Source organism: Bombina bombina, chromosome 6 (genome assembly GCF_027579735.1).
Source record: "Bombina bombina isolate aBomBom1 chromosome 6, aBomBom1.pri, whole genome shotgun sequence".
Taxonomy (NCBI): domain Eukaryota; kingdom Metazoa; phylum Chordata; class Amphibia; order Anura; family Bombinatoridae; genus Bombina; species Bombina bombina.
Genome location: NC_069504.1, coordinates 52,352,892 through 52,380,757, shown reverse-complemented (window position 1 = coordinate 52,380,757; position 27,866 = coordinate 52,352,892). Strand labels below are relative to the sequence as shown.

Genomic DNA, 27,866 nt, shown 5'->3' with positions numbered 1-27,866 from the left:
GAGAGAGCAAAAGAGAGGGATGAGAGAGAGCAAAAGAGAGGGATGAGAGAACGCTAAAGAGAGGGATGGAGAGAGAGCACAAAAGAGGAGGAGAGAGCAAAAGAGAGGGGGAGAGCGCAAGAAAGGGGGGAGCGAGAGGGAGCAGAAGAGAGGGGGAGAGAGAGCAAGGGGTGGGACCGATGTACTGCAAAAAATGGCCCGTGTGAAAGGACTTTAGGAGTAGTATCTTATAATTTACTATTTTTTTTAAAATAAAATATGAGGAAAAAATGAAGAAAAAAACACACTTTCTCTTGTTAAGTGTATCCAGTCCACGGATCATCCATTACTTATGGGATATTCTCCTTCCCAACAGGAAGTTGCAAGAGGATCACCCACAGCAGAGCTGCTATATAGCTCCTCCCCTAACTGCCATATCCAGTCATTCTCTTGCAACCCTCAACAAAGATGGAGGTCGTAAGAGGAGAGTGGTGTTTTATACTTAGTTTATTTCTTCAATCAAAAGTTTGTTATTTTTAAATGGTACCGGAGTGTGCTGTTTATCTCAGGCAGTATTTAGAAGAAGAATCTGCCTGCATTTTCTATGATCTTAGCAGAAGTAACTAAGATCCATGGCTGTTCTCACATATTCTGAGGAGTGAGGTAACTTCAGAGAGGGAATGGCGTGCAGGTTTTCCTGCAATAAGGTATGTGCAGTTAATATTTTTCTAGGGATGGAATTTGCTAGAAAATGCTGCTGATACCGGATTAATGTAAGTAAAGCCTTAAATGCAGTGATAGCTACTGGTATCAGGCTTATTAATAGAGATGCATACTGTTATAAAAATGTAATATAAAACGTTTGCTGGCATGTTAATCGTTTTTATATATGTTTGGTGACAAAACTTATTGGGGCCTAGTTTTTTTCCACATGGCTGGTTTGATTTCTGCCTAGGGACAGTTTCCTGAAGCTTTCCACTGTTGCAATATGAGTGGGAAGGGCCTATTTTAGTTCTTTTCTGTGCAGCTAAAAATACTGACAGACATTCAGCTTCCCTCTGCATGATACAGGACATCTCTGAAGGGCTCAAAAGGCTTCAAAGTCGTGTTTGAGGAGGGTAACAATCACAGTAGACTGTGGCAGTTGTTGTGACTGTTTAAAAAACGTTTTTGTCATTTATTATTTTGTTTTTGTTATTAAGGGGTTAATCATCCATTTGCAAGTGGGTGCAATGCTCTGCTGACTTGTTACATACACTGTAAAAAATTTGTTAGTGTAACTGCCTTTTTTCACTGTTATTTCAAATTTTTTTCTCTTAAAGGCACAGTAACGTTTTTTATATTGCTTGTTAACTTGCTTTAAAGTGTTTTCCAAGCTTGCTAGTCTCATTGCTAGTCTGTACAAACATGTCTGAAACAGAGGATACTTGTTCATTATGTTTAAATGCCATGGTGGAGCCCCATAGGAGAATGTGTACTAAATGTATTGATTTCACCTTAAACAGTAAAGATCAATCTTTATCTATAAAAGAATTGTCACCAGAGGGGTCTGTCGAGGGGGAAGTTATGCCGACTAACTCTCCCCACGTGTCGGACCCTTTGCCTCCCGCTCAAGGGACGCACGCTAATATGGCGCCAAGTACATTAGGGACGCCCATAGCGATTACTTTGCAGGACATGGCTGCAATCATGAATAATACCCTGTCAGAGGTATTATCAAGATTGCCTGAATTGAGAGGCAAGCGCGATAGCTCTTAGGTTAGACGAGATACAGAGCGCGTAGATGCTGTAAGAGCCATGTCTGATACTGTGTCACAATATGCAGAACCTGAGGACGGAGAGCTTCAGTCTGTGGGTGACGTCTCTGATTCGGGGAGACTGGATTCAGAGATTTCTAATTTTAAATTTAAGCTTGAGAACCTCCGTGTATTGCTTGGGGAGGTATTAGCTGCTCTGAATGACTGTGACACAATTGCAGTGCCAGAGAAATTGTGTAGGCTGGATAAATACTATGCAGTGCCAGTGAGTACTGATGTTTTTCCAATACCTAAAAGGCTTACAGAAATTATTAGTAAGGAGTGGGATAGGCCCGGTGTGCCCTTTTCCCCACCTCCTATATTTAGAAAAATGTTTCCAATAGATGCCACTACACGGGACTTATGGCAGACTGTCCCTAAGGTGGAGGGAGCAGTTTCTACTTTAGCAAAGCGTACCACTATCCCGGTTGAGGACAGTTGTGCTTTTTCAGATCCAATGGATAAAAAATTAGAGGGTTACCTTAAGAAAATGTTTATTCAACAAGGTTTTATTTTACAGCCCCTTGCATGCATTGTGCCTGTCACTGCTGCGGCGGCATTCTGGTTTGAGGCCCTGGAAGAGGCCATCCATACAGCTCCATTGACTGAAATTGTTGACAAGCTTAGAATTCTTAAGCTAGCTAACTCATTTGTTTCTGATGCCATTGTTCATTTGACTAAACTAACGGCTAAGAATTCCGGATTCGCCATCCAGGCGCGTAGGGCGCTATGGCTCAAATCCTGGTCAGCTGATGTGACTTCAAAGTCTAAATTACTCAACATTCCTTTCAAGGGGCAGACCTTATTCAGCCTGGTTTGAAAGAAATTATTGCTGACGTTACTGGAGGTAAGGGTCATACCCTTCCTCAGGACAGGGCCAAATCAAAGGCCAAACAGTCTAATTTTCGTGCCTTTTCGAAATTCCAAGGCAGGTGCAGCATCAACTTCCTCCGCTTCAAGACAAGAGGGAACTTTTGCTCAATCTAAGCAGGCCTGGAAACCTAACCAGTCCTGGAACAAAGGCTAGCAGGCCAGAAAGCCTGCTGCTGCCTCTAAGACAGCATGAAGGAACGGCCCCCTATCCGGCGACGGATCTAGTAGGGGGCAGACTTTTTCTCTTCTTCCAGGCGTGGGCAAGAGATGTTCAGGATCCCTGGGCGTTGGAGATCATATATCAGGGATATCTTCTGGACTTCAAAGCTTCCCCTCCACAAGGGAGATTTCATCTTTCAAGGTTATCTGCAAATCAGATAAAGAAAGAGGCATTCCTACGCTGTGTTCAAGACCTCCTAGTAATGGGAGTGATCCATCCAGTTCCGCAGACGGAACAAGGACAGGGTTTTTATTCAAATCTGTTTGTGGTTCCCAAAAAAGAGGGAACCTTCAGACCAATTTTGGATCTAAAGATCTTAAACAAATTCCTCAGAGTTCCATCTTTCAAAATGGAAACTATTCGGACCATCCTACCCATGATCCAAGAGGGTCAGTACATGACCACAGTGGACTTAAAGGATGCCTACCTTCACATACCAATTCACAAAGATCATCGGTTCCTAAGGTTTGCCTTTCTAGACAGGCATTACCAATTTGTAGCTCTTCCCTTCGGCTACAGCCCCGAGAATCTTTACGAAGGTTCTGGGCTCACTTCTGGCGGTTCTAAGAACGCGAGGCATAGCGGTGGCTCCGTATCTAGACGATATCCTGATACAGGCGTCAAGCTTTCAAATTGCCAAGTCTCATACAGAGATGGTTCTGGCATTTCTGAGATCGCACGGGTGGAAAGTGAACGAGGAAAAGAGTTCTCTAACCCCACTCACAAGAGTCGCCCTTTTAGGGACTCTTATAGATTCTGTAGAGATGAAAATTTACCTGACTGAGTCCAGGTTATCAAAGCTTCTAAATGCTTGCCGTATTCTTCATTCCATTCCGTGCCCTTCGGTGGCTCAGTGTATGGAGGTGATCGGCTTAATGGTAGCGGCAATGGACATAGTGCCATTTGCGCGCCTACATCTCAGACCGCTGCAATTATGCATGCTAAGTCAGTGGAATGGGGATTACACAGATTTGTCCCCTCTGCTAAATCTGGATCAAGAGACCAGAGATTCTCTTCTCTGGTGGTTGTCTCGGGTCCACCTGTCCGAGGGTATGACCTTTCGCAGGCCAGATTGGACAATTGTAACAACAGATGCCAGCCTTCTAGGTTGGGGTGCAGTCTGGAACTCCCTGAAGGCACAGGGATTGTGGACTCAGGAGGAGAAACTCCTTCCGATAAATATTCTGGAGTTAAGAGCAATATTCAATGCTCTTCTGGCTTGGCCTCAGTTAGCAACACTGAGGTTCATCAGATTTCAGTCGGACAATATCACGACTGTGGCTTACATCAACCATCAAGGGGGAACCAGGAATTCCCTAGCGATGTTAGAAGTCTCAAAAATAATTCGCTGGGCAGAGACTCACTCTTGCCACCTGTCAGCAATCCATATCCCAGGCGTGGAGAACTGGGAGGCGGATTTTCTAAGTCGTCAGACTTTTCACCCGGGGGAGTGGGAACTCCATCCGGAGGTGTTTGCTCAATTGATTCATCGTTGGGGCAAACCAGAGTTGGATCTCATGGCGTCTTGCCAGAACGCCAAGCTTCCTTGTTACGGATCCAGGTCCAGGGACCCAGAAGCGACGCTGATAGATGCTCTAGCAGCGCCTTGGTTCTTCAACCTGGCTTATGTGTTTCCACCGTTTCCTCTGCTCCCTCGACTGATTGCCAAAATCAAACAGGTGAGAGCATCGGTGATTCTAATAGCGCCTGCGTGGCCACGCAGGACCTGGTATGCAGACCTAGTGGACATGTCATCCTTTCCACCATGGACTCTGCCTCTAAGACAGGACCTTCTAATACAAGGTCCTTTCAATCATCCAAATCTAATTTCTCTGAGACTGACTGCATGGAGATTGAACGCTTGATTCTATCAAAGCGTGGCTTCTCCGAGTCAGTCATTGATACCTTAATACAGGCACGAAAGCTTGTTACCAGGAAAATCTATCACAAGATATGGCGTACATATCTTTACTGGTGTGAATCCAAGAATTACTCATGGAGTAAGGTTAGGATTCCTAGGATATTGTCGTTTCTCCAAGAGGGTTTGGACAAAGGATTATCAGCTAGTTCCTTAAAGGGACAGATTTCTGCTCTGTCTATTCTTTTGCACAAGCGTCTGGCAGAAGTTCCAGACGTCCAGGCATTTTGTCAGGCTTTGGTTAGAATTAAGCCTGTGTTTAAACCTGTTGCTCCCCCATGGAGCTTAAACTTGGTTCTTAAAGTTCTTCAAGGAGTTCCGTTTGAACCCCTTCATTCCATTGATATTAAGCTTTTATCTTGGAAAGTTCTGTTTTTGATGGCTATTTCCTCGGCTCGGAGAGTCTCTGAGCTATCTGCCTTAAAATGTGATTCTCCTTATCTGATTTTTCATGCAGATAAGGTAGTTCTGCGTACCAAACCTGGGTTTTTACCTAAGGTGGTTTCTAACAAGAATATCAATCAAGTGATTGTTGTTCCATCATTGTGTCCTAATCCTTCTTCAAAGAAGGAACGTCTTTTACATAATCTGGACGTAGTCCGTGCCTTGAAGTTTTATTTACAAGCTACTAAAGATTTTCGTCAAACATCTTCCCTGTTTGTCGTTTATTCTGGACAGAGGAGAGGTCAAAAAGCTTCGTCAACCTCTCTTTCCTTTTGGCTTCGGAGTATTATACGCCTAGCCTATGAGACTGCTGGACAGCAGCCCCTTGAAAGAATTACAGCTCATTCTACTAGAGCTGTGGCTTCCACCTGGGCCTTTAAAAATGAGGCCTCTGTTGAACAGATTTGCAAGGCCGCGACTTGGTCTTCGCTTCACACTTTTTCAAAATTTTACAAATTTGATACTTTTGCTTCTTCGGAGGCTGTTTTTGGGAGAAAGGTTCTTCAGGTAGTGGTTCCTTCCGCTTAATCTCTGCTTTGTCCCTCCCATCATCCGTATACTTTAGCTTTGGTATTGGTATCCCATAAGTAATGGATGATCCGTGGACTGGATACACTTAACAAGAGAAAACATAATTTATGCTTACCTGATAAATGTAGTGTATCCAGTCCACGGCCCGCCCTGTCAGTTTAAGGCAGGTCTAAAATTTAATTAAACTACAGTCACCACTGCACCCTATGGTTTCTCTGTTTGTTTCGGTCGAATGACTGGATATGGCAGTTAGGGGAGGAGCTATATAGCAGCTCTGCTGTGGGTGACCCTCTTGCAACTTCCTGTTGGGAAGGAGAATATCCCATAAGTAATGGATGATCCGTGGACTGGATACACTACAAGAGAAATAAATTTATCAGGTAAGCATAAATTTGTTTTTTCTAACTTTGACCCCCAAAATCTGTTACACATCTACAACCACCAAAACTCCCATGCTAAATCGTTTCTAAATTTTGTCCTGAGTTTAGAAATATCCAATGTTTACATGTTCTTTGCTTTTTTTCAAGTTATAGGGCAATAAATACAAGTAACACTTCGCTATTTTCAATCCACTTTTTTTTTTAAATTAGCGCTAGTTACATTGGGACACTGATTTCTTTCAGGAATTCCTGAATAACCCTTGTCATGTAAATATTTTTTTTTAGAAGACAACCCAAAGTATTGATCAAGGCCCATTTTGGTATATTTCAAGCCACCCTTTCACTGCCAAAAAAATTCGTTCACTTTTTCACAAATTATTTTCACAAACTTTAGGTTTCTCACTGAAATTATTTACAAACAACTTGTGCAATTATGACTTGGTGTTTCTTTTTCGCAATTAGCAAGCCGCTAAATGCCACTGTGCATCACACGTGTATTATGCCCAGTGAAGGGGTTAATTAGTGAGCATGTAGGGAACTTCTAGGGTTAATTTTAGCTTTAGTGTAATAGACAACCCCAAGTATTCATCTAGGCCCATCTTGGTATATTTCATGCCACCAATTCACCGCCAAATGCGATGGAAAAAAAAATTTAAATTTTTAACAATTTTAGGTTTCTGACTGAAATTATTTAACTTGTTCAAGTATGGCACAAATGGTTGTAAATGCTTCTCTGGGATCCCCTTTGTTCAGAAATTGCAGACATATATGGCTTTGGCGTGCACCACACGTGTATTATGCCCAGCAGTGCAGAGGTTAATTAGGGAGCTTGTAGGGTTAATTTTAGCTTTAGTGTAGTAGACAACCCAAAGTATTGATCTAGGCCCATTTTGGTATATTTCATGCCACCATTTCACCGTCAAATGCGATCAAATAAAAAAAAATTGTTTACTTTCTCTTACTTGGTGTATCCAGTCCACGGATTCATCCTTACTTCTGGGATATTCTCATTCCCTACAGGAAGTGGCAAAGACAGCACACAGCAGAGCTGTCCATATAGCTCCCCCTCAGGCTCCGCCCCCCAGTCATTCTCTTTGCCGCTCTAACAAGTAGCATCTCCACGGGAGGGTAAAGTGAATGTGGTGTTAGATTTGTAGTTTTTATTTCTTCAATCAAAAAATTTACCATAAGATATGGCGGAAATATCTTTGTTGGTGTGAATCCAAGGGTTACTCGTGGAGTAAACTTAGGATTCCCAGGATTTTGTCTTTTCTCCAAGAAGGATTGGAGAAAGGATTGTCAGCTAGTTCCTTAAAGGGACAGATATCTGCTCTTTCTATGCTGTTACACAAGCGGCTGGCAGCAGTACCAGACGTTCAGGCGTTTGCACAGGCTTTAGTTAGAATCAAGCCTGTCTATAAACCTGTGGCTCCTCCATGGAGTCTTAATTTAGTTCTTTCAGTTCTTCAAGGGGTTCCGTTTGAACCTTTACATTCCATAGATATTAAGTTATCTTGGAAGGTTTTGTTTTTGGTAACTATCTCTTCTGCTCGGAGAGTTTCAGAATTGTCTGCTTTGCAGTGTGATTTACCCTATCTGGTGTTCCATGCAGATAAGGTTGTTTTGCGTACCAAACCTGGTTTTCTTCCGAAAGTTGTTTCTAATAAGAATATTAACCAGGAAATCATTGTTCCTTCTCTGTGTCCTAATCCAGTTTCGAAGAAGGAACGACTATTACACAATCTTGATGTGGTTCGGGCTTTAAAATTTTATTTAAAAGCAACTAAAGATTTCAGACAAACATCATCCTTGTTTGTTGTCTATTCTGGTAAGAGGAGAGGTCAGAAAGCGACTGCTACCTCTCTTTCCTTCTGGCTGAAAAGCATCATCCGATTGGCTTGAGACTGCTGGACAGCAGCCTCCTGAACGAATTACAGCTCATTCCACCCGAGCTGTGGCTTCCACATGGGCCTTCAAGAATGAGGCTTCTGTTGAACAGATTTGTAAGGCAGCGACTTGGTCTTCACTGCATACTTTTGCCAAGTTTTACAAATTCAATACTTTTGCTTCTTCGGAGGCTACTTTTGGGAGAAAGGTTTTGCAAGCAGTGATGCCTTCCGTTTAGGTTACCTGACTTGTTCCCTCCCTTCATCCGTGTCCTAAAGCTTTGGTATTGGTATCCCACAAGTAAGGATGAATCCGTGCACTGGATACACCAAGTAAGAGAAAACAGAATTTATGCTTACCTGATAAATTACTTTCTCTTACGGTGTATCCAGTCCACTGCCCGCCCTGGCAATTAAGTCAGGTTCAAATAAATTTTTTAAAAACTACAGTCACCACTGCACCCTATGGTTTCTTCTTTTTCTCCTAACCGTCGGTCGAATGACTGGGGGGGCGGAGCCTGGGGGGGGAGCTATATGGACAGCTCTGCTGTGTGCTCTCTTTGCCACTTCCTGTAGGGAATGAGAATATCCCACAAGTAAGGATGAATCCGTGGACTGGATACACCGCAAGAGAAAGTAATTTATCAGGTAAGCATTAATTCTGTTTTCTCTTGTAAGGTGTATCCAGTCCACGGATTCATCCATTACTTGTGGGGATATTCTCCTTCCCAACAGGAAGCTGCAAGAGGACACCCACAGCAGAGCTGTCTATATAGCTCCTCCCCTAACTGCCACCCCCAGTCATTCTCTTGCAGCTCTCGACAAGGGAAGTATCAAGAGATATGTGGTGACTTAGTGTAGTTTATCTTCAATCAAAAGTTTATTTTTAAATGGTACCGGCGTTGTACTGTTTATGCCTCAGGCAGAAATTAGAAGAAGAGTTCTGCCTGAGGTTTTTGATGATCTTAGCGGTTTGTAACTAAGGTCCACTGCTGTTCTCACACATAACTGAAGAGTATGGGAAAACTTCAGCTGGGGGAATGGCCTGCAGAATTACCTGCTCTGAAGTATGTTCAGTATATTTTTTTCTAGAGAGATAAGGTCTAGAAAATGCTGACAGTGCCCGATATATTTAAGGTAAGCCTGATTACAGTGATTTAACAAACGACTGGGATCATGCTTGCAGTAAAGGGTAATATTCATGTTAATTGCTCTTATTACTTGGTATGTAAAACGTTTGCATGATATATAAAAAACGTTTTTTACTGAAGGTGATAAATCTTTATTTGGGGCCTAGTTTTCCACATGGCTGGTTAGATTTCTCCTAGGAGTAGTTATTTATGGCCCTCTCACTTTGAGTGCATGGTGGGAGGGGCCTATTTTCACTCTCTAATTGCACAGTTGTTTTTGCAGTCTGAGACATCCAGCTTCCCTGAAGGAGTCCCCTGACATATAGGACCTCTGTAAAGGGTTTTTATTCCTACAAAAGTCGTTTTAAGGGCAGGTAGGAGCCACAGTAGAGCTGTGGCAGTTTGCTTGTGACTGTTTATAACGTTTTTATCGTTTTTCTGATCCGTTTTTGAGCCTGAGGGGTTAATCATCCATTTGCAAGTGGGTGCAATGCTACTTTAGTCTATTATACACACTGTAAAAATTTCGTTGAGTTCACTGCTTTTTTTCACTGTTTTGCAGTTTATGTGATTTTTTTTTTCCCCTTAAAGGCACAGTACCGTTTTTTATATCCTGTTTTTTCACATTTCTTAGTGTTTTCCAAGCTTGCTGGTCTCATTACAAGTCTGTTAAACATGTCTGACATAGAGGAAACTCCTTGTTCAATATGTTTAGAAGCCATTGTGGAACCCCCTCTTAGAATGTGTACCAAATGCACTGATCTTACTATAAATTATAAAGACCATATTCTGGCTTTAAAAGATTTATCACCAGAGGAAATTGACAAGGGGGAAGTTATGCCGTCTAACTCTCCCCACGTGTCAGAACCTATAACTCCCGCTCAAAGGACGCCAAGTACATCTAGCGCGCCCATTGCGTATACCTTACAAGACATGGCGGCAGTTATGAATCATACCCTTACAGAGGTATTGTCCAAACTGCCAGGGTTACAAGGAAAGCGAGACAGCTCTGGGGCTAGAACAAATACAGAGCTCTCTGACGCTTTAGTAGCTATGTCTGATATACCCTCACAATGTGCAGAAGCCGAAGCAGGAGAGCTATCTGTGGGTGATTTTTCTGATTCAGGGAAGACACTTCAACCTGATTCTGATATGTCTTTCTAATTTACTTCTATTATCTAATTTTCTTCATTCTCTTGATATACTTTGCTGAAAAGCATATCTAGATATGCTCAGTAGCTACTGATTGGTTGCTCTCCACATAGATGCCTAGTGTGATTGGCTCACCCATGTGCATTGCTATTTCTTCAACAAAGAATAAAGCAAATTAGATAATAGAAGTAAATTGGAATATTGTTAAAAATTGTATTCTCTAGTTGAATCATGAAATAAATTGTTTGGGTTTAGTGTCCCTTTAAGTAGACCTAGGGTTCATTATCCAGAAAAAAAGTGTCGGAGGTTTGTCACTAAGGTTTGAGATTCTTAAGATGAATTCCGTAGCTACATGAAAAGGGCTTGGAACTATAGTTTTAAAGCAATGTATCTGCAGTGATTAAGCTCATAATGAGGGGAAATCCTGTGCAAGCTTTATTTAGCCCAGGAAACTCAATATTTCAAAAATATATAAAACCTGCAGTAACATTAAGATGCACTGTTTTAGAGAGAGTGACTATTCAATGTGGGAGTCTAACTCTTGGGAAGGGACTACGGTTGGTTTGCTGTGGTGATAAATGAGTGGTTTGAACATCATCTAAGATATGGACATATTTAAATGAATTGCCGGTTAGGTGACGAGCAATATTTTTATTTTATAGACCTATTGACCATGTGTTTATATTTTTTTCACTTTGGCTAGCACAATGTATAAAAGGAATATTAGGTAATGGTAGACACGTAATCGCTAAAGGAGAATATAAGAAAATATACCCAATGTGGGAAAACAATGTCGTCTTCTAATGCTGGCTTTTGAATCCTTAGTAAACTAGCTAAGACCAGCCAATGGGTGTAATATTGCTATGCATTTATTGTTCTTCCCTCAATTACAACCGCCTAATGGCACGCTAAAGTGGCATGAAACCCAAAATGTTTCTTTTGAGACTCGATTATACAGTTTTTTTTAAAAAGTTCCCAATTTACTTCTGTGAGAATTACTTTGTTTGCATGTTCTTTGTTAAAGAGAACACCTGGTTAAGTAGAGTGCACGTGCCTAGACAACTATATGGTAGGCGTTTTGCAAGAATACTTTTAAACACTAAACGGCAGCAATGTTTTTACTAGGCCAAAAAGAGCTTAATGCCTGTAAGAGGCCGTCGTCTTCACATTCAGAGGCAACCAAAATCTCTGAATGCACAGGCCTAGTTTTGACAGTGTATAATAATAATAATAAAAAAAGCATTCTTGCAAAACTGCTGCCCCCTACAAGTGACCTTACCTGCCTGCTTCAACATAGGATAATTGAGAGAACAAAGTAAATTTGTTAATAGAAGTTAACTGGAAACTTTAAAAATTGTACACTGAATCTGAAGCATGAAAGAAGTTTGGGTTTCATGTCCTTTTGATCCATATTCCCTTTACATCCCCTTAGTACAAAGACTGACATAATTTTTTATCCATTTACGATCTTACAATCAGTTTGTTGCATTGCCACAGTAACACTGAAGTTTAATTTCATAATTTTCAAATTAAAATAACTGCATGCATCTTGTTTCCCTTTTTAGTAATCTAGTAATTTTATTTTTTCCAGGAACATTCTGGTTGATAAACCAAATGACCAGTCTTCAAGATGGTCTTCGGAAAGCAACTATCCACCTCAGGTATTGACTTCATTTACGTGTCACTGGCACTTTTAATAGAAGCACATTTATTTTTTACATTTTGCTCACTTTTCCTGCAAAACATTTTTGTGGTTCATTGTGGAAAATGCAGACACCCCATTTGTATAAGCAATCACCTTATATTTAAACCTGGGTGGGTTTGCAGGGCCAGTAGTTAGATTGTATATACAATTTTGTTTCATTGCTAAATTGTTCATTTTCAGTTGCTACTCTAAATATTGGCATTCATGTATACAGAAAGTAATAAAATAAGGAGACTTTTGTGAAAGTTGAGATCTGTAAGCTCAGCCCACTTAATTGTTTTTTTTTTTTTCTTAATGAGCAAAACCATATATTTGATATACAAAAATAAACCTGAAGCGACAATCTCTGCAGCTGGTATAACAAATCTTTGAAAACGCATGAAAGGGAAACATATTTTACATCACAATGTCCCTTTTTTGTTGTATTTTCATAATAAAAAGACCATACTAATGCACTTAGTTTGAATTTAAATTGATTAGTAGATTTTTTTTAAGGCTTAGAGATATGAGGAAATAAACCATTTGTTCATCTTTCTGACGTTCTTAGCTACAAAACAGATTAAAGAAGCAGAGATCCATTGTATTAGATGGGATAGTAACTCATCAGGCAGGTTTTCTGAATGTTAAAACAAATATATCTAGATGTACTGTGCCCTCCACTAATATTGGCACCCTTGGTAAATCTGAGCAAAGAAGGCTGTGAAAAATTGTCTTTGTTTAACCTTTTGATCTTTTGTTCAAAAAGTAAGCTAAAATACTCTGCTCTCATGGATATCAAACAATTGCAAACACAACACAGGTTTATAAAAAAAATAATAAAAATCTTTTTTAAAATGTGTGCCACAATTAATGTGGGCATGAGGTACTTTTACATATGGCTACCTCTTTGTGTGCACCAAACCCACCTCTGGTGTTTATTGCCAAAAAGCTCTATTTTGGTTTCATCTGACCATAGAACCCGATCCCATTTTAAGTTCCAGTAGTGTCTGGCAAACTGAAGACGCTTGAGTTTGTTTTTGGATGAGAACAGAGGCTTTTTTCTTGAAACCCTTCCAAACAACTTTATGTAGGTGACGTCGGATTGTAGTTTTGGAGACTTTCTGATCCCAAGAAGCAACTAACCTCTGCAATTCTCCAGCTGTGATCCTTGGAGATATTTTGGCCGTTTGAACCATACTCTTCACAGTGCGTTGATCTCAACAACCTTTTGCCACACATCACAGCTATATTCTTTGGTCTTGCCCATTGTGATGAATGACTAAGGGAATTAGGCCTATGTGTTGCATCATTTCTCCTGTTAAGTGTAGTCAGTCCATGGGTCATCCATTACTTATGGAATATATCTCTTCCTAACAGGAAACTGCAAGAGAATTACCCAGCAGAGCTGCTATATAGCTCCTCCCCTCACATATCATACTCAGTCATTCTCTTGCAGCCTAACTAAAAAGGAAGCTGTGAGAGATCTGTGGTGTTTTTTAACTTAGTTTATTTCTACAATCAAGTTTATTTTTAAATGGCACCGGAGTGTGCTGTTTATTCTCAGGCAGCATTAGAAGAAGAATCTGCCTGGGTTTTTTTCTATGGTCTTAGCAGACGTAACTAAGATCCACTGGCTGTTTCTCATCTGAGGAGTGAGGTAACTTCAGAGAAGGGGAATAGCATGCAGGGCTCCCCTGCAACAAATGAGGTATGTGCAGTAATTTATTTTCTGAGGAATGGAATTGACTGAGAAAATACTGCTGATACCATTGTAAAGTAAGTTCAGCCTTAAATGCAGTGATAGCGACTGGTATCAGGCTGATGTGTGTGTGTGTGTGTACACTGAATGTATTTTTCTAAGGAATGGAATTGACTCTGAAAATACTGTTAATACTGAAATAATGTATGAGCCTTAACTGCAGTAAAAACGACTGGTAGCAGGCTTATTAATAATAATACATAACTTTCAAATGTATGTTTAAAACGTTTACTGGCTTGTTAATCGTTTTTGTGAGGTACTTGGTGATAAAACTTATTAGGGCATGATTTTTACCACATGGCCATTTTTGTTTTCTGCATAGAAACAGTTCCTGAGCTTCCCCACTGTTGTAATATGAGTGGGAGGGGCCTATTTTAGCGCTTTTTTGCGCAGTAAAAATTCAGTCACAATCTGTCTACTTCATCCTCCATGATCCAGATCGTCTCTAGAGAGCTCAGGGGTCTTCAAAATCCATTTTGAGGGAGGTAATCAGGCACAGCAGTCCTGTGACAGTGTATTTGACTGTGAGAAAAACGTTAATTATATAATTGTTATCCGTTTTTGGGTACTAAGGGGTTAATCATCCATTTGCTGGTGGGTGCAATCCTTTGCTAACTTAATACATTTACTGTGAAAATTTGGTTGCTATAACTATTTTGGTCATTGTTATTTCAACTGTGTCAGTTTTTCTGTGCTTCTTAAAGGCACAGTAACGTTTTTTATATTGCTTGTAAATTAATTTTGAAAAGTATTTCCAAGTTTGCTAGTCTCATTGCTAGTTTGTTTAAACATGTCTGACTCAGATGAATCTCTTTGTTCACTATGTTTAAAGGCCAATGTGGAGCCCAATAGAAATTTGTGTACTAATTGCATTGATGCTACTTTAAATAAAAGTCAATCTTTACATGTAAAGAAATTATCACCAGACGACGAGGGGGAAGTTATGCCGACTAACTCTCCTCACTTGTCAGTACCTTCGCCTCCCGCTCAGGAGGTGCGTGATTTTGTGGCGCCAAGTACATCAGGGAGGCCCTTACAAATCACTTTGCAAGACATGGCTACTGTTATGACAGAAGTATTATCTAAGTTGCCAGAATTAAGAGGCAAGCGCGATAGCTCTGGGTTAAGGATAGAGCGCGCGGATGAGATGAGAGCAATGTCAGATACTGCGTCACAGTTTGCAGAACGTGAGGACGGAGAGCTTCATTCTGTGGGTGACGGATCTGATCCAGGGAGACTGGATTCAGAGATTTCCAATTTTAAATTTAAGCTAGAGAACCTCCGCACATTGCTAGGGGAGGTATTAGCGGCTCTGAATGATTGTAACACGGTTGCAATTCCAGAGAAATTATGTAGGTTGGATAGATACTATGCGGTACCGGTGTGTACTGACGTATTTCCTATACCAAAAAGGCTTACAGAGATTATTAGCAAGGAGTGGGATAGACCGAGTATGCCTTTTACCCCTCCTCCCATATTTAGGAAAATGTTTCCTATTGACGCCACCACACGAGACTTATGGCAGACGGTCCCTAAGGTGGAGGGAGCAGTTTCTACTTTAGCTAAGCGTACCACTATCCCGGTGGAGGATAGTTGTGCCTTTTCAGATCCAATGGATAAAAAATTAGAGGGTTACCTTAAGAAAATGTTTGTTCAACAAGGTTTTATTTTACAGCCCCTCGCATGCATTGCGCCTGTCACTTCTGCGGCAGCATTCTGGTTTGAGTCTCTGGAAGAGGCCATTCGCTCAGCTCCATTGGATGAAATAATCAACAAGCTTAAGACACTTAAGCTAGCTAACGCATTTGTTTCTGATACCGTTGTGCATTTAACCAAACTTACGGCTAAGAACTCCGGATTCGCCATCCAAGCGCGCAGAGCGCTATGGCTTAAATCCTGGTCAGCTGACGTGACTTCTAAATCTAAATTGCTTAATATTCCTTTCAAAGGGCAGACCTTATTCGGGCCCGGCTTGAAAGAAATTATTGCTGACATTACGGGAGGTAAGGGCCATGCTCTACCTCAGGACAGGGCCAAATCAAAGGCCAAACAGTCTAATTTTCGTGCCTTTCGTAACTTCAAGGCAGGAGCAGCATCAACTTCCTCCGCTCCAAAACAGGAAGGAGCTGTTGCTCGTTACAGACAGGGCTGGAAAGTTAACCAGTCCTGGGACAGGGGCAAGCAGGCCAAGAAACCTGCTGCTGCCCCCAAAACAGCATGAAGAGAGGGCCCCCTATCCGGAAACGGATCTAGTGGGGGGCAGACTTTCTCTCTTCGCCCAGGCTTGGGCAAGAGATGTCCAGGATCCCTGGGCGTTGGAGATCATATCTCAGGGATATCTCCTGGACTTCAAAACTTCTCCTCCACGGGGGAGATTTCATCTTTCAAGGTTATCAGCAAACCAAATAAAGAAAGAGGCGTTTCTACGCTGTGTACAAGACCTCTTACTAATGGGGGTAATCCACCCAGTTCCGCGGACGGAACACGGGCAGGGATTCTATTCAAACCTATTTGTGGTTCCCAAGAAAGAGGGAACCTTCAGGCCAATCTTGGATCTTGGAAACTATTCGAACCATCCTTCCCATGATCCAAGAGGGTCAGTACATGACCACAGTGGATCTAAAGGATGCCTACCTTCACATACCGATTCACAAGGACCATTACCGGTATCTGAGATTTGCCTTCCTAGACAGGCATTACCAGTTTGTAGCTCTTCCCTTCGGATTAGCTACGGCTCCAAGAATCTTTCCAAAAATTCTAGGATCACTTCTGGCGGTACTAAGACCGCGAGGCATAGCGGTGACTCCGTACCTAGACGACATTCTGATACAAGCGTCAAGTTTTCAAACTGCCAAGTCTCATACAGAGATAGTTCTGGCATTTCTGAGGTCGCATGGGTGGAAGGTGAACGTGGAAAAGAGTTCTCTATTACCACTTACAAGAGTTCCCTTTCTAGGGACTCTTATAGATTCTGTAGAGATGAAAATTTACCTGACAGAGGCCAGGTTATTAAAACTTCTAAATGCTTGCCGTGTCCTTCACTCCATTCCACACCCGTCAGTAGCTCAGTGCATGGAAGTAATCGGCTTAATGGTAGCGGCAATGGAAATAGTACCATTTGCGTGCCTGCATCTCAGACCGCTGCAATTGTGCATGCTAAGTCAGTGGAACGGGATTACTCAGATTTGTCCCCCCTACTAAATCTGGATCAAGAGACCAGAGATTCTCTTCTATGGTGGCTTTCTCGGCCACATCTGTCCAAGGGGATGACCTTTCGCAGGCCAGATTGGACGATTGTAACAACAGACGCCAGCCTTCTAGGCTGGGGAGCAGTCTGGAATTCCCTGAAAGCTCAGGGATTATGGACTCAGGAGGAGAAACTCCTCCCAATAAATATTCTGGAGTTAAGAGCAATATTCAATGCTCTCCTAGCTTGGCCTCAGTTAGCAACTCTGAGGTTCATCAGATTTCAGTCGGACAACATCACGACTGTGGCTTACATCAACCATCAAGGGGGAACCAGAAGTTCCCTAGCGATGTTGGAAGTCTCAAAGATAATTCGCTGGGCAGAGTCTCACTCTTGCCACCTGTCAGCGATCTACATCCCAGGCGTGGAGAACTGGGAGGCGGATTTCGCCAGACTTTTCATCCGGGGGAGTGGGAGCTTCATCCGGAGGTCTTTGCTCAACTGATTCGTCGTTGGGGCAAACCAGATCTGGATCTCATGGCGTCTCGTCAGAACGCCAAGCTTCCTTGTTACGGATCCAGGTCCAGGGACCCGGGAGCTGTGCTGATAGATTCTCTGACAGCCCCTTGGGTCTTCAACATGGCTTATGTGTTTCCACCATTCCCGATGCTTCCTCGTTTGATTGCCAAGATCAAACAGGAGAGAGCTTCAGTGATTCTGATAGCGCCTGCGTGGCCACACAGGACCTGGTATGCAGACCTAGTGGACATGTCGTCCTGTCCACCGTGGTCTCTGCCTCTGAGACAGGACCTTCTAATTCAGGGTCCTTTCAAACATCCAAATCTAATTTCTCTGAGGCTGACTGCATGGAGATTGAATGCTTGATTCTATCAAAGCGTGGCTTCTCGGAGTCGGTTATTGATACCTTAATACAGGCTAGGAAGCCTGTTACCAGAAAAATTTACCATAAGCTATGTCGTAAATATTTACATTGGTGCGAATCCAAGAGTTACTCATGGAGTAAGGTTAGGATTCCTAGGATATTGTCCTTTCTACAAGAGGGTTTAGAAAAGGGCTTATCTACTAGTTCGTAAAAAGGGACAGATTTCTGCTCTGTCTATTCTTCTACACAAACGTCTGGCTGAAGTTCCAGACGTTCAGGCTTTCTGTCAGGCTTTAACTAGGATTAAGCCTGTGTTTAAGTCTGTTGCTCCGCCGTGGAGCTTAAACTTAGTTCTTAATGTTCTTCAAGGCGTTCCATTTGAACCCCTTCATTCCATTGATATCAAGCTGTTATCTTGGAAAGTTCTGTTTTTGATGGCTATTTCCTCGGCTCGAAGAGTCTCTGAGTTATCTGCCTTACATTGTGATTCTCCTTATCTGATTTTTCATTCAGACAAGGTAGTCCTGCGTACTAAACCTGGGTTCTTACCTAAGGTAGTTACTAACAGGAATATCAATCAAGAGATTGTTGTTCCATCTCTGTGTCCTAACCCTTCTTCAAAGAAGGAACGACTTTTGCATAATCTGGACGTAGTCCGTGCCCTGAAATTCTATTTGCAGGCAACTAAGGATTTTTGTCAAACTTCTTCCCTGTTTGTCGTTTACTCTGGACAGAGGAGAGGTCAAAAGGCTTCGGCTACCTCTCTCTCTTTTTGGCTTCGTAGCATAATACGCTTAGCCTATGAGACTGCTGGACAGCAGCCTCCTGAAAAGATTACAGCTCATTCTACTAGAGATGTGGCTTCCACCTGGGCCTTTAAAAATAAGGCCTCTGTTGAACAGATTTGCAAGGCTGTGACTTGGTCTTCGCTTCACACTTTTTCAAAATTTTACAAATTTGACACTTTTGCTTCGTCGGAGGCTATTTTTGGGAGAAAGGTACTTCAGGCAGTGGTTCCTTCTGTTTAATGTTCCTGCCTTGTCCCTCCCTTCATCCGTGTACTTTAGCTTTGGTATTGGTATTCCATAAGTAATGGATGACCCGTGGACTGACTACACTTAACAGGAGAAAACATAATTTATGCTTACCTGATAAATTCCTTTCTCCTGTAGTGTAGTCAGTCCACGGCCCGCCCTGTTTTTACGGCAGGTCTAAATTTTAATTAAACTCCAGTCAGGTTCCTCCTTTCTCGTCTGCTTTGGTCGAATGACTGAGTATGATATGTGAGGGGAGGAGCTATATAGCAGCTCTGCTGGGTAATTCTCTTGCAGTTTCCTGTTAGGAAGAGATATATTCCATAAGTAATGGATGACCCGTGGACTGACTACACTACAGGAGAAAGGAATTTATCAGGTAAGCATAAATTATGTTTTTTATACCCCTGTGAAATAGGAAGTCATGGTCAAACAAGTTCCTGTTTAGTTTCCTTTATCACGGATACCTTTCCTTCTAACAGGGGATAAGCAGTTCACTGTAGGTCTTCTGTGTTAGCCCAGGAAGTCCATGGCATGTTACTCAAACAGCATTAGAACCACCTTGCATATTTCATCTTATTGTGACAAACCTGCCTAGACCTTGAAGGCTGCTGTTTGGGAGGCAAAAATAACGAATATAAATGGTTGCAACTATAAAACACTGTAATAGCGTTTCTTTCATACAGGTGGTGAGAGTCCACTATCCATTACTCCTGGGAATTACTCTTCCCTACCGGTAGGAGAAGGCAAATATTCCCAAACCCCAAGAGCTCTATAAAACCCCTTCCACCTCGCAGGTACCTCAGTACTGTCTTTGCCTTTGCTGAAGAATGACGTGAATATGATTCTTCAATGAGAGGGGTTTTCAGTCTGTTGAGGCCCGTTTTCCCTTCAGAGTACAGTGTTTGTCAGAGGACTGTATGTGGGGTATGGTTAGTAGCTCCTTTTTTTACCTCATGGGAAAATTTCTCACAGACCTTCTATGGACCTACAATATATAGGACTATTTCATGACCTCTAATATATTTCAGTACTGGTTTGGCTTTCTACTGGTTTATTGGTAGATGAGTGTCTGTTGGTAATATCGTATTTTTATCTATATGACACTCTATAGCCTTATGTGGGCATCTATAGTTATTTTTTTCCCATTTGTTCGAAATTTGTTTTGGGTGCGTCTGATTTTTTGGAGCGATTAGTTTGAATTTTTCGTTCATATAGTTGGCGAGAGTCCACGAGCTGTTATGGATGGGATTTACATTCCTACCAGGAAGAGGCAAAGCTTCCCATTCCTCAAAAACCTATAAATACCCCTCCCACCTCCCTAATGTTTAAATGTTGCCTCCTTAGGCAGTGATTGAAGCATGATTGAAGCTTGTTTTCTTCTGTGAAAGGTGCTTTAAAACGTATTGATGCCCGGTTTCCTTCAAAGAACAGTGCTTGTCAGAGGGAAGTGAAGGGAGTACTATCCATGCCACCATGTTTTCGCCTCATGGAAATCTTTTAATGAGCTCTGTAAATTCGGTCGCAGGGTTTCATCCTCTGCCTCCCTTTACAGATCAACGTTATACTCCTATTCCATTACTCTGCTGATATGTTTCAGTACTGGTTTGTCTGTCTGCTTCTGTGGATGAGTGTCTATTGGGTAAGTATAAAAGTTTATTTTATAGACACAGCTATGGATTGGTCACTTTTAAATGTTTTTGATGTTTTTTTTCCCCCTCAATGTTGTTTTTCATAGGTAACTCACATAAGGGCTCTTAGCATGTTAAATTAAACATATAGTCCTAAGTTGGAGGGCGGATATATTTATTATTTTACGATTAAATATGGTTTTATAATATTACCTAGTTTTAAATAATAAGTTAGTAGTTATATTTAATAAAAGTGGATTATACCTTTTCTTCTATAAGGTACGACGAGTCCACGGATTCATCCTTTACTTGTGGGATATTATCCTCCTGCTAACAGGAAGTGGCAAAGAGCACCACAGCAGAGCTGTCTATATAGCTCCTCCCTTAGCTCCACCCCCCAGTCATTCTCTTTGCCTACTCTAAGTACTGTGAAAGAGGTGATAAACTATTAGTTTTTAATTTTTTCAAGCAAGAGTTTTTTTTTTTTTAAATGGTACCAGTGTGTACTATTTACTCTCAGGCAGCAGATGGATGAAGACTTCTGTCTGGAGGATGATCTTAGCATTTGTAACTAAGATCCAGTGCTGTTCCCACAGAGGCTGAGGAGTACAGGAAACTTCAGTGTGAAAGGTCAATAAATTGCAAAGAACATATTTTAGCTACTAAAAGTATGTCGCAGGATGATTCTCAGTCAGAAGGGAATCATGTTATGCCATCTAATTCTCCCCAAGTGTCACAACCATTAACGCCCGCACAAGCGACGCCAAGTACTTCTAGTGCGTCTAATTCTTTCACCATGCAAGATATGGCCGCAGTTATGAATACTACCCTCGCAGAGGTTTTATCTAAGCTGCCTGGGTTGCAGGGGAAGCGCAGTAGGTATGGTGTGTGAACAAATGCTGAGCCCTCTGCCGCTTTCTTAGCCATATCCGATGTACCCTCACAATGTTCTGAGTTGGGGGTAAGGGATTTGCTGTCTGAGGGAGAGATTTCTGATTCAGGAAAGATGTTCCCTCAGACAGACTCAGATATGACGGCTTTTAAATTTAAACTAGAACACTTCCGCTTATTGCTCAGGGAGGTTTTAGCGACTCTGGATGATTGTGACCTTATTGTAGTTCCAGAGAAATTGTGTAAAATGGACAGATTTCTAGAGGTCCCTGCTTACACTGATGTTTTTCCGGTCCCTAAGAGGATTTCAGACATTGTTACTAAGGAGTGGGATAGACCAGGTATTCCGTTCGCTCCCCCTCCTACTTTTAAGAAAATGTTTCCCATATCAGACACCATGCGGGACTCGTGGCAGATGGTCCCTAAGGTGGAGGGAGCTATTTCTACCCTGGCTAAGCGTACAACTATACCTATTGAGGACAGTTGTGCTTTCAAAGAGCCTATGGATAAAAAATTAGAGGGTCTCCTAAAGAAAATATTTGTTCATCAGGGTTTTCTTCTCCAACCTATAGCGTGCATTGTTCCCGTAACTACTGCAGCTGCTTTTTGGTTCGAGGCTCTGGAGGAGGCTCTTCAGGTTGAGACCCCATTAGATGATATTCTGGATAGAATTAGGGCGCTTAAGCTAGCTAATTCTTTCATTACAGATGACGCTTTTCAACTGGCTATATTAGCGGCAAATAATTCAGGTTTTGCCATTTTAGCGCGTAGAGCGTTATGGCTTAAGTCCTGGTCTGCTGATATGTCATCAAAATCTAAGCTTTTAGCCATCCCTTTCAAGGGTAAGACCCTATTCGGGCCTGAACTGAAAGAGATAATTTCAGACATTACTGGAGGGAAAGGCCATGCCCTTCCTCAGGATAAGACAAATAAGATGAGGACCAAACAAAATAATTTTCGTTTCTTTCGAAACTTCAAAGGTGGTCCCTCTACCTCTTCCCCTGCTGCAAAGCAAGAGGGGAATTTTGCTCAATCCAAGTCCGTCTGGAAACCTAACCAGACTTGGAACAAAGGTAAACAGGCCAAGAAGCCTGCTGCTGCCACCAAGACAGCATGAAGGGGTAGCCCCCGATCCGGGACCGGATCTAGTAGGGGGCAGACTTTCTCTCTTTGCTCAGGCTTGGGCAAGAGACTTTTAGGACTCCTGGGCGTTAGAAATCGTAACCAAGGGGGGGTATCTTCTAGATTTCAAAGATTCTCCTCCAAGGGGGAGATTCCATCTTTCTCAATTGTCTGTAAACCAGACAAAAAGAGAGGCATTCTTATGCTGTGTAGAAGACCTATATGCCATGGGAGTGATCTGGACAAGCATTACCAGTTTGTGGCTCTTCCCTTCGGGTTGGCCACAGCTCCCAGAATTTTCACAAAGGTGCTAGGGTCCCTTCTGGCGGTTCTAAGGCCGCGGGGCATAGCAGTGGCGCCTTATCTGGACGATATCTTAATTCAACTAACCAAATCTCACACGGACATAGTGTTGGCTTTTCTAAGATCTCACGGGTGGAATTTGAACGTAAAAAAAGAGTTCACTTATCCCTCTCACAAGAGTTCCATTCCTGGGAACTCTGATAGATTCGGTGGACATGAAAATTTTTCTGACGGAGGTCAGGAAATCAAAGATTTTAACCACCTGCCGAACTCTTCATTCCATTCCTCGGCCGTCAGTGGCTCAGTGTATGGAGGTAATAGGACTAATGGTAGCGGCAATGGACATAGTTCCGTTTGCTCGCTTGCATCTCAGACCACTACAACTATGCATGCTCAAACAGTGGAATGGGGATTATGCAGTTTTATCTCCTCAGATAAATCTGGATCAAGAGACCAGAGACTCTCTTCTTTGGTGGTTGTCACAGGATCATCTGTCCCAGGGAATGTTTCTCCGCAGGCCAGCATGGGTCATAGTGACGACGGACGCCAGCCTATTGGGCTGGGGTGCAGTCTGGAATTCCCTGAAAGCACAGGGTTTGTGGACTCAGGAGGAGGCTCTCCTTCTGATTAAATATTCTAGAACTGAGAGCGATATTCAACGCGTTTCAGGCGTGGCCTCAGCTGGCTTCGGCCAGATTCATAAGATTCCAGTCGGACAATATCACTACTGTAGCATATATCAATCATCAGGGGGGAACAAAGAGTTCTCTAGCGATGATAGAGGTTACCAAAATAATTTGATGGGCAGAGACTCACTCTTGCCATCTATCAGCAATCTATATCCCAGGAGTGGGACACCAGAATTGGATCTGATGGCGTCTCGTCAGAACGCCAAACTTCCTTGTTACGGGTCAAGGTCAAGGGATCCTCAGGCAGTACTGATAGATGCTCTAGCATTACCCTGTTCGTTCAACCTGGCTTATGTGTTTCCACCATTAACTCTCCTTCCTCGTTTGATTGCCAGAATCAAACAGGAGAGACGCAGGACTTAGTATGCAGACCTGGTGGACATGTCATCTCTTCCACCATGGTCTCTGCCACTGAGACAGGACCTTCTGATTCGAGGTGCGTTCCAGCATCCAAATATAGTTTCTCTGCGGCTGACTGCTTGGAGATTGAACGCTTGATTTTATCCAAGCGGGGTTTCTCGGAGTCGGTCATAGATACCTTGATTCAGGCTCGAAAGCCTGTCACTAGGAAAATTTATCATAAGATATGGCGTAAATATCTTTATTGGTGCGAATCCAAAGGCTACTCATGGAGTAAGATCAGGATTCCTAGGATTTTGTCCTTTCTCCAAGAAGGATTGGAGAAGGGGCTATCAGCTAGTTCCTTAAAGGGACAGATATCTGCTTCATCAATTCTACTGCACAAGTGTCTGGCAGATGTTCCAGACGTTCAGTCGTTCTGTCAGGCTTTAGTTAGAATCAAGCCTGTGTTTAAACCTGTTGCTCCTCCATGGAGTCTGAATTTAGTTCTTAAAGTTCTTCAAGGGGTTCCGTTTGAACCTATGAATTCCATAGATATTAAGCTTCTGTCTTGGAAAGTTCTGTTTTTAGTTGCTATCTCTTCAGCTCGAAGAGTTTCTGAACTATCTGCATTGCAATGCGACTCGCCTTATCTTGTTTTCCATGCTGATAAGGTGGTTTTGCGTACCAAACCTGGATTCCTTCCTAAGGTGGTTACTATTAGGAATATAAATCAGGAAATTGTTGTTCCTTCTCTGTGTCCTAATCCTTCCTCTAAGAAGGAGCGTCTGTTGCACAACTTGGACGTGGTTCGTGCTTTGAAGTTTTACGTGCAAGCAACCAAATATTTCCGTCAAACATATTCTTTGTTGTCTATTCTGGAAAACGTAGAGGTCAAAAAGCTACGGCTACCTCTTTCTTTTTGGCTGACAAGCATCATCCGTTTGGCATACGAGACTGCTGGACAGCAGCCTCCTGAAAGGATTACAGCTCACTCTACTACAGCGGTGGCTTCCACATGGGCTTTTAAAAATGATGCTTCTGTTGAACAGATTTGTAAGGCTGCGACTTGGTCTTCGCTTCATACCTTTTCCAAATTTTCCAAATTTGATTCTTTTGCTTCTTTGGAGGCTATTTTTGGGAGAAAAGTTCTTCAAGCAGTGGTGCCTTCTGTTTAACCATCTGTCTTGTCCCTCTCGTTCATCCGTGTCCTGTAGCTTTGGTATTGTATCCCACAAGTAAAGGATGAATCCGTGGACTTGTCGTACCTTATAGAAGAAAAGTAAGTTTATGCTTACCTGATAAATTAATTTCTTCTATGGCACGACGAGTCCACGGCCCGCCCTGTTATTTTAAGACAGATTATATTTTATGATTTTAAACTTCAGTCACCTCTGCACCTTTTAGTTTCTCCTTTTTCTTCCTGTACCTTCGGTCGAATGACTGGGGGTGGAACTAAGGGAGGAGCTATATAGACAGATCTGCTGTGGTGCTCTTTGCCACTTCCTGTTAGCAGGAGGATAATATCCCACAAGTAAAGGATGAATCCGTGGACTCATCGTACCATAGAAGAAATTAATTTATCAGGTAAGCATAAATTTACTTTTTTTATTACAGGAGAGCGTTCTCAAACAGAAATTCATAGCAGAACTTGCATTTTAGGCACACGAGCACGCTCGGTGTGTCCCTTTTTTATGAATTGGTACGTTAAGTCATCTACATTGTGCAGTTTACGGCGCATCTCAAGAATAATTTTCACACCAATTTTTTTTTTTATCTTAAATGGTTACGCCCCCTATTACCATGCGCCTTAGATCACACATCGAAGGCTATACTACAGGCAATTAAAGATGCTACCAGTTACATCACTATATGTGATCTATATTTCACTAGATTGTTTTGTGTTATATATAATTTGTTTACATTTATTAGCAACCTTTTTTTAACAGCAATTTTTCCCATTCCTTTAAAGCTTGCTATTTAAGGGAATTATACTAGTACATTGTTACATATTTTTCTTTTGTTTTAATTGCCATAATGGAGCAGCCTCATCCTGTCCCTGAAGTAACCTTAGAAACTGTTGACTGAACACCTTTTTACCAAAGCTAAGTGTGCATATTGTAAAACAACTGAAGTAATTTCTTCAGCTCATTTATGTGGCTCATGTTTAGATCTTTTGTCAAATTCTGATAAATCTAATAATGTTTCTAGGTGTAAAAATGCACCTACTGTTTTTTACACTCCGGATGCAGATGGCGTACCCCCAGCAATAAAACAGTTTGCTACAGCTATTGAGAGGGCCCTGACTGCACTACCGCCTTCAAATAAACGGAAAAGGTCAGCTCATATTTTACCTTCTACTAGTAATATTTGTACTGATCAGCAACATACTGAAGTATCTTCTAATGATGAGGAATTCTGAGTCTCCCTAATCAGACACAGAACCTGATAATTCTTGCTTTTTATTTTAAATTGAGAAACTTTGTTCTCTTTTGAAGGAAGTCTAAGTCACTTTAGGGATTAAAGAAATTAAACCTAATGATAACCCCATAATCATTTAAATTTGGTGTATGAAACTGTTGTCAATCTCCCTGAGATTTTCCCTGACGCTGTTTCTGATATGATTGTTAAAGAATGGTCTAAACCAGGTACCTCCTTTAACCCTTCTTCAAGGTTTAAAAAAATGATATCCTCTACCAAATGCTAATTTAGAGCTATGGGAAACGGTTCCCAAAAATGATGGGGTCATTTCAACTCTAGCTAAACTTACTACTGTTCCTTTGGAAGACTACTAAATTTTAAAGACCCTTTAGATAGAAAACTTGAATCTTATATAATAAGGGCATATTTACATACCAGCTATATTCTTAGACCAGCGATATCTTTTTAAGATGTAACTGTTGTTTCTACTTTTGGTTATCCAGTCTTGCTCAGCAGTTATCTTCTGACCCTAAATTTTCTAATATTCTGAATTTACTTCAGCATGTAAATAATTTTATTTGCAATGTAGTATTTGATATTGTGAAACTCAACATTAAAACCATGGCTTTAGCTATTCTTACCAGAAGAGCTTTATGACTTAAATCATGGAATGCTGATATAGTATCTAAGACCAGATTACTATCTTTCATTCCTATGAAAAAATCTATTTAGATATCATCTGGATCCTATTATTTCTACTGTTACGGGAGACATGAAGTCTAAGGGGAAATTTAAGACTCCCAACCATTTTTCGTTCCTTTCATCAGAACAGATAACTGCCCCTCCCCCAAAACCCCTGGCTCAGCCTGGAGACCTTCTTCAAATTAAATTGGATTTAGAATAAGACCTATGGGGATATTTTTATTCTCACCCATATTCCAAAACATCCTATGAAAGCCCAAGCATTTCTAAAATCAGTTTTGGATCTGGAAAATATGGGAGTTATTGTCCCAGTACCTTTACAGGAACAAGGGATGCGATTTTATTCAAATCTCTTCATTGCACCAAAGAATGAATATTCTTTGAGACCGATTCTGGATCTGAAAACTCTAAAGAAATTTGTAAGAATTCTATCTTTCACAATGTAAACTATGAGGACTACTCTACCCTTTGTTCAGCAAGGTCACTTTATGTCCGCAATAGATTTACAGGATTTTTACCTTTACATCCCAATCCACCCAGCACATTATCAATTTCTGATGTTCTCTTTTCTGGAAAAGCATTACCAGTTTGTTGCTCTCCCGTTTGGCCTAGCAACAGCTCCAATAATATTTACTAAGGTTTTTCGGTGCGCTTTTATCTGTAATCAGAGTGCAAGGTATTGCAGTGTTTCTTTATTTGGATGATATCTAGGTACTAGGTTAATATTTTCATTTAGCAGAATCTCTCACAAATCAACTATTATTGTTTCTTCGAAGACATGGTTGGAGGATCAATTTACGAAATAGTTCCTTGATTCTTCAGTCAAAGGTCACCTTTTTAGGTTTCCAGATAGATTGTGTCCACGACTCTTTTCCTAACAGAAGAGAGACAAACACAATTGGTCTCTGGTTG

The 27,866-nt window shown here is 41.6% G+C and overlaps 1 protein-coding gene across 2 annotated transcripts in view; it reads left to right on the top strand.

Moving 5' to 3' along the window:
- MKLN1 (muskelin 1) overlaps positions 1-27,866 on the top strand; it is a 512,658-nt gene that overhangs the window by 93,938 nt on the left and 390,854 nt on the right. The window contains exons 1-2 of one of the 2 annotated variants that reach the window (XM_053716397.1): positions 9,431-9,531; positions 11,901-11,970. Coding sequence is in view for 1 of the 2 variants with exons in the window: in XM_053716396.1 (XP_053572371.1) it covers positions 11,901-11,970 (70 nt within the window). In the remaining variant the exon portion in view is untranslated. Of the gene's footprint in view, positions 1-9,430; positions 9,532-11,900; positions 11,971-27,866 lie in introns of those variants that run through there. The other variant, XM_053716396.1, reaches the window with a different exon arrangement.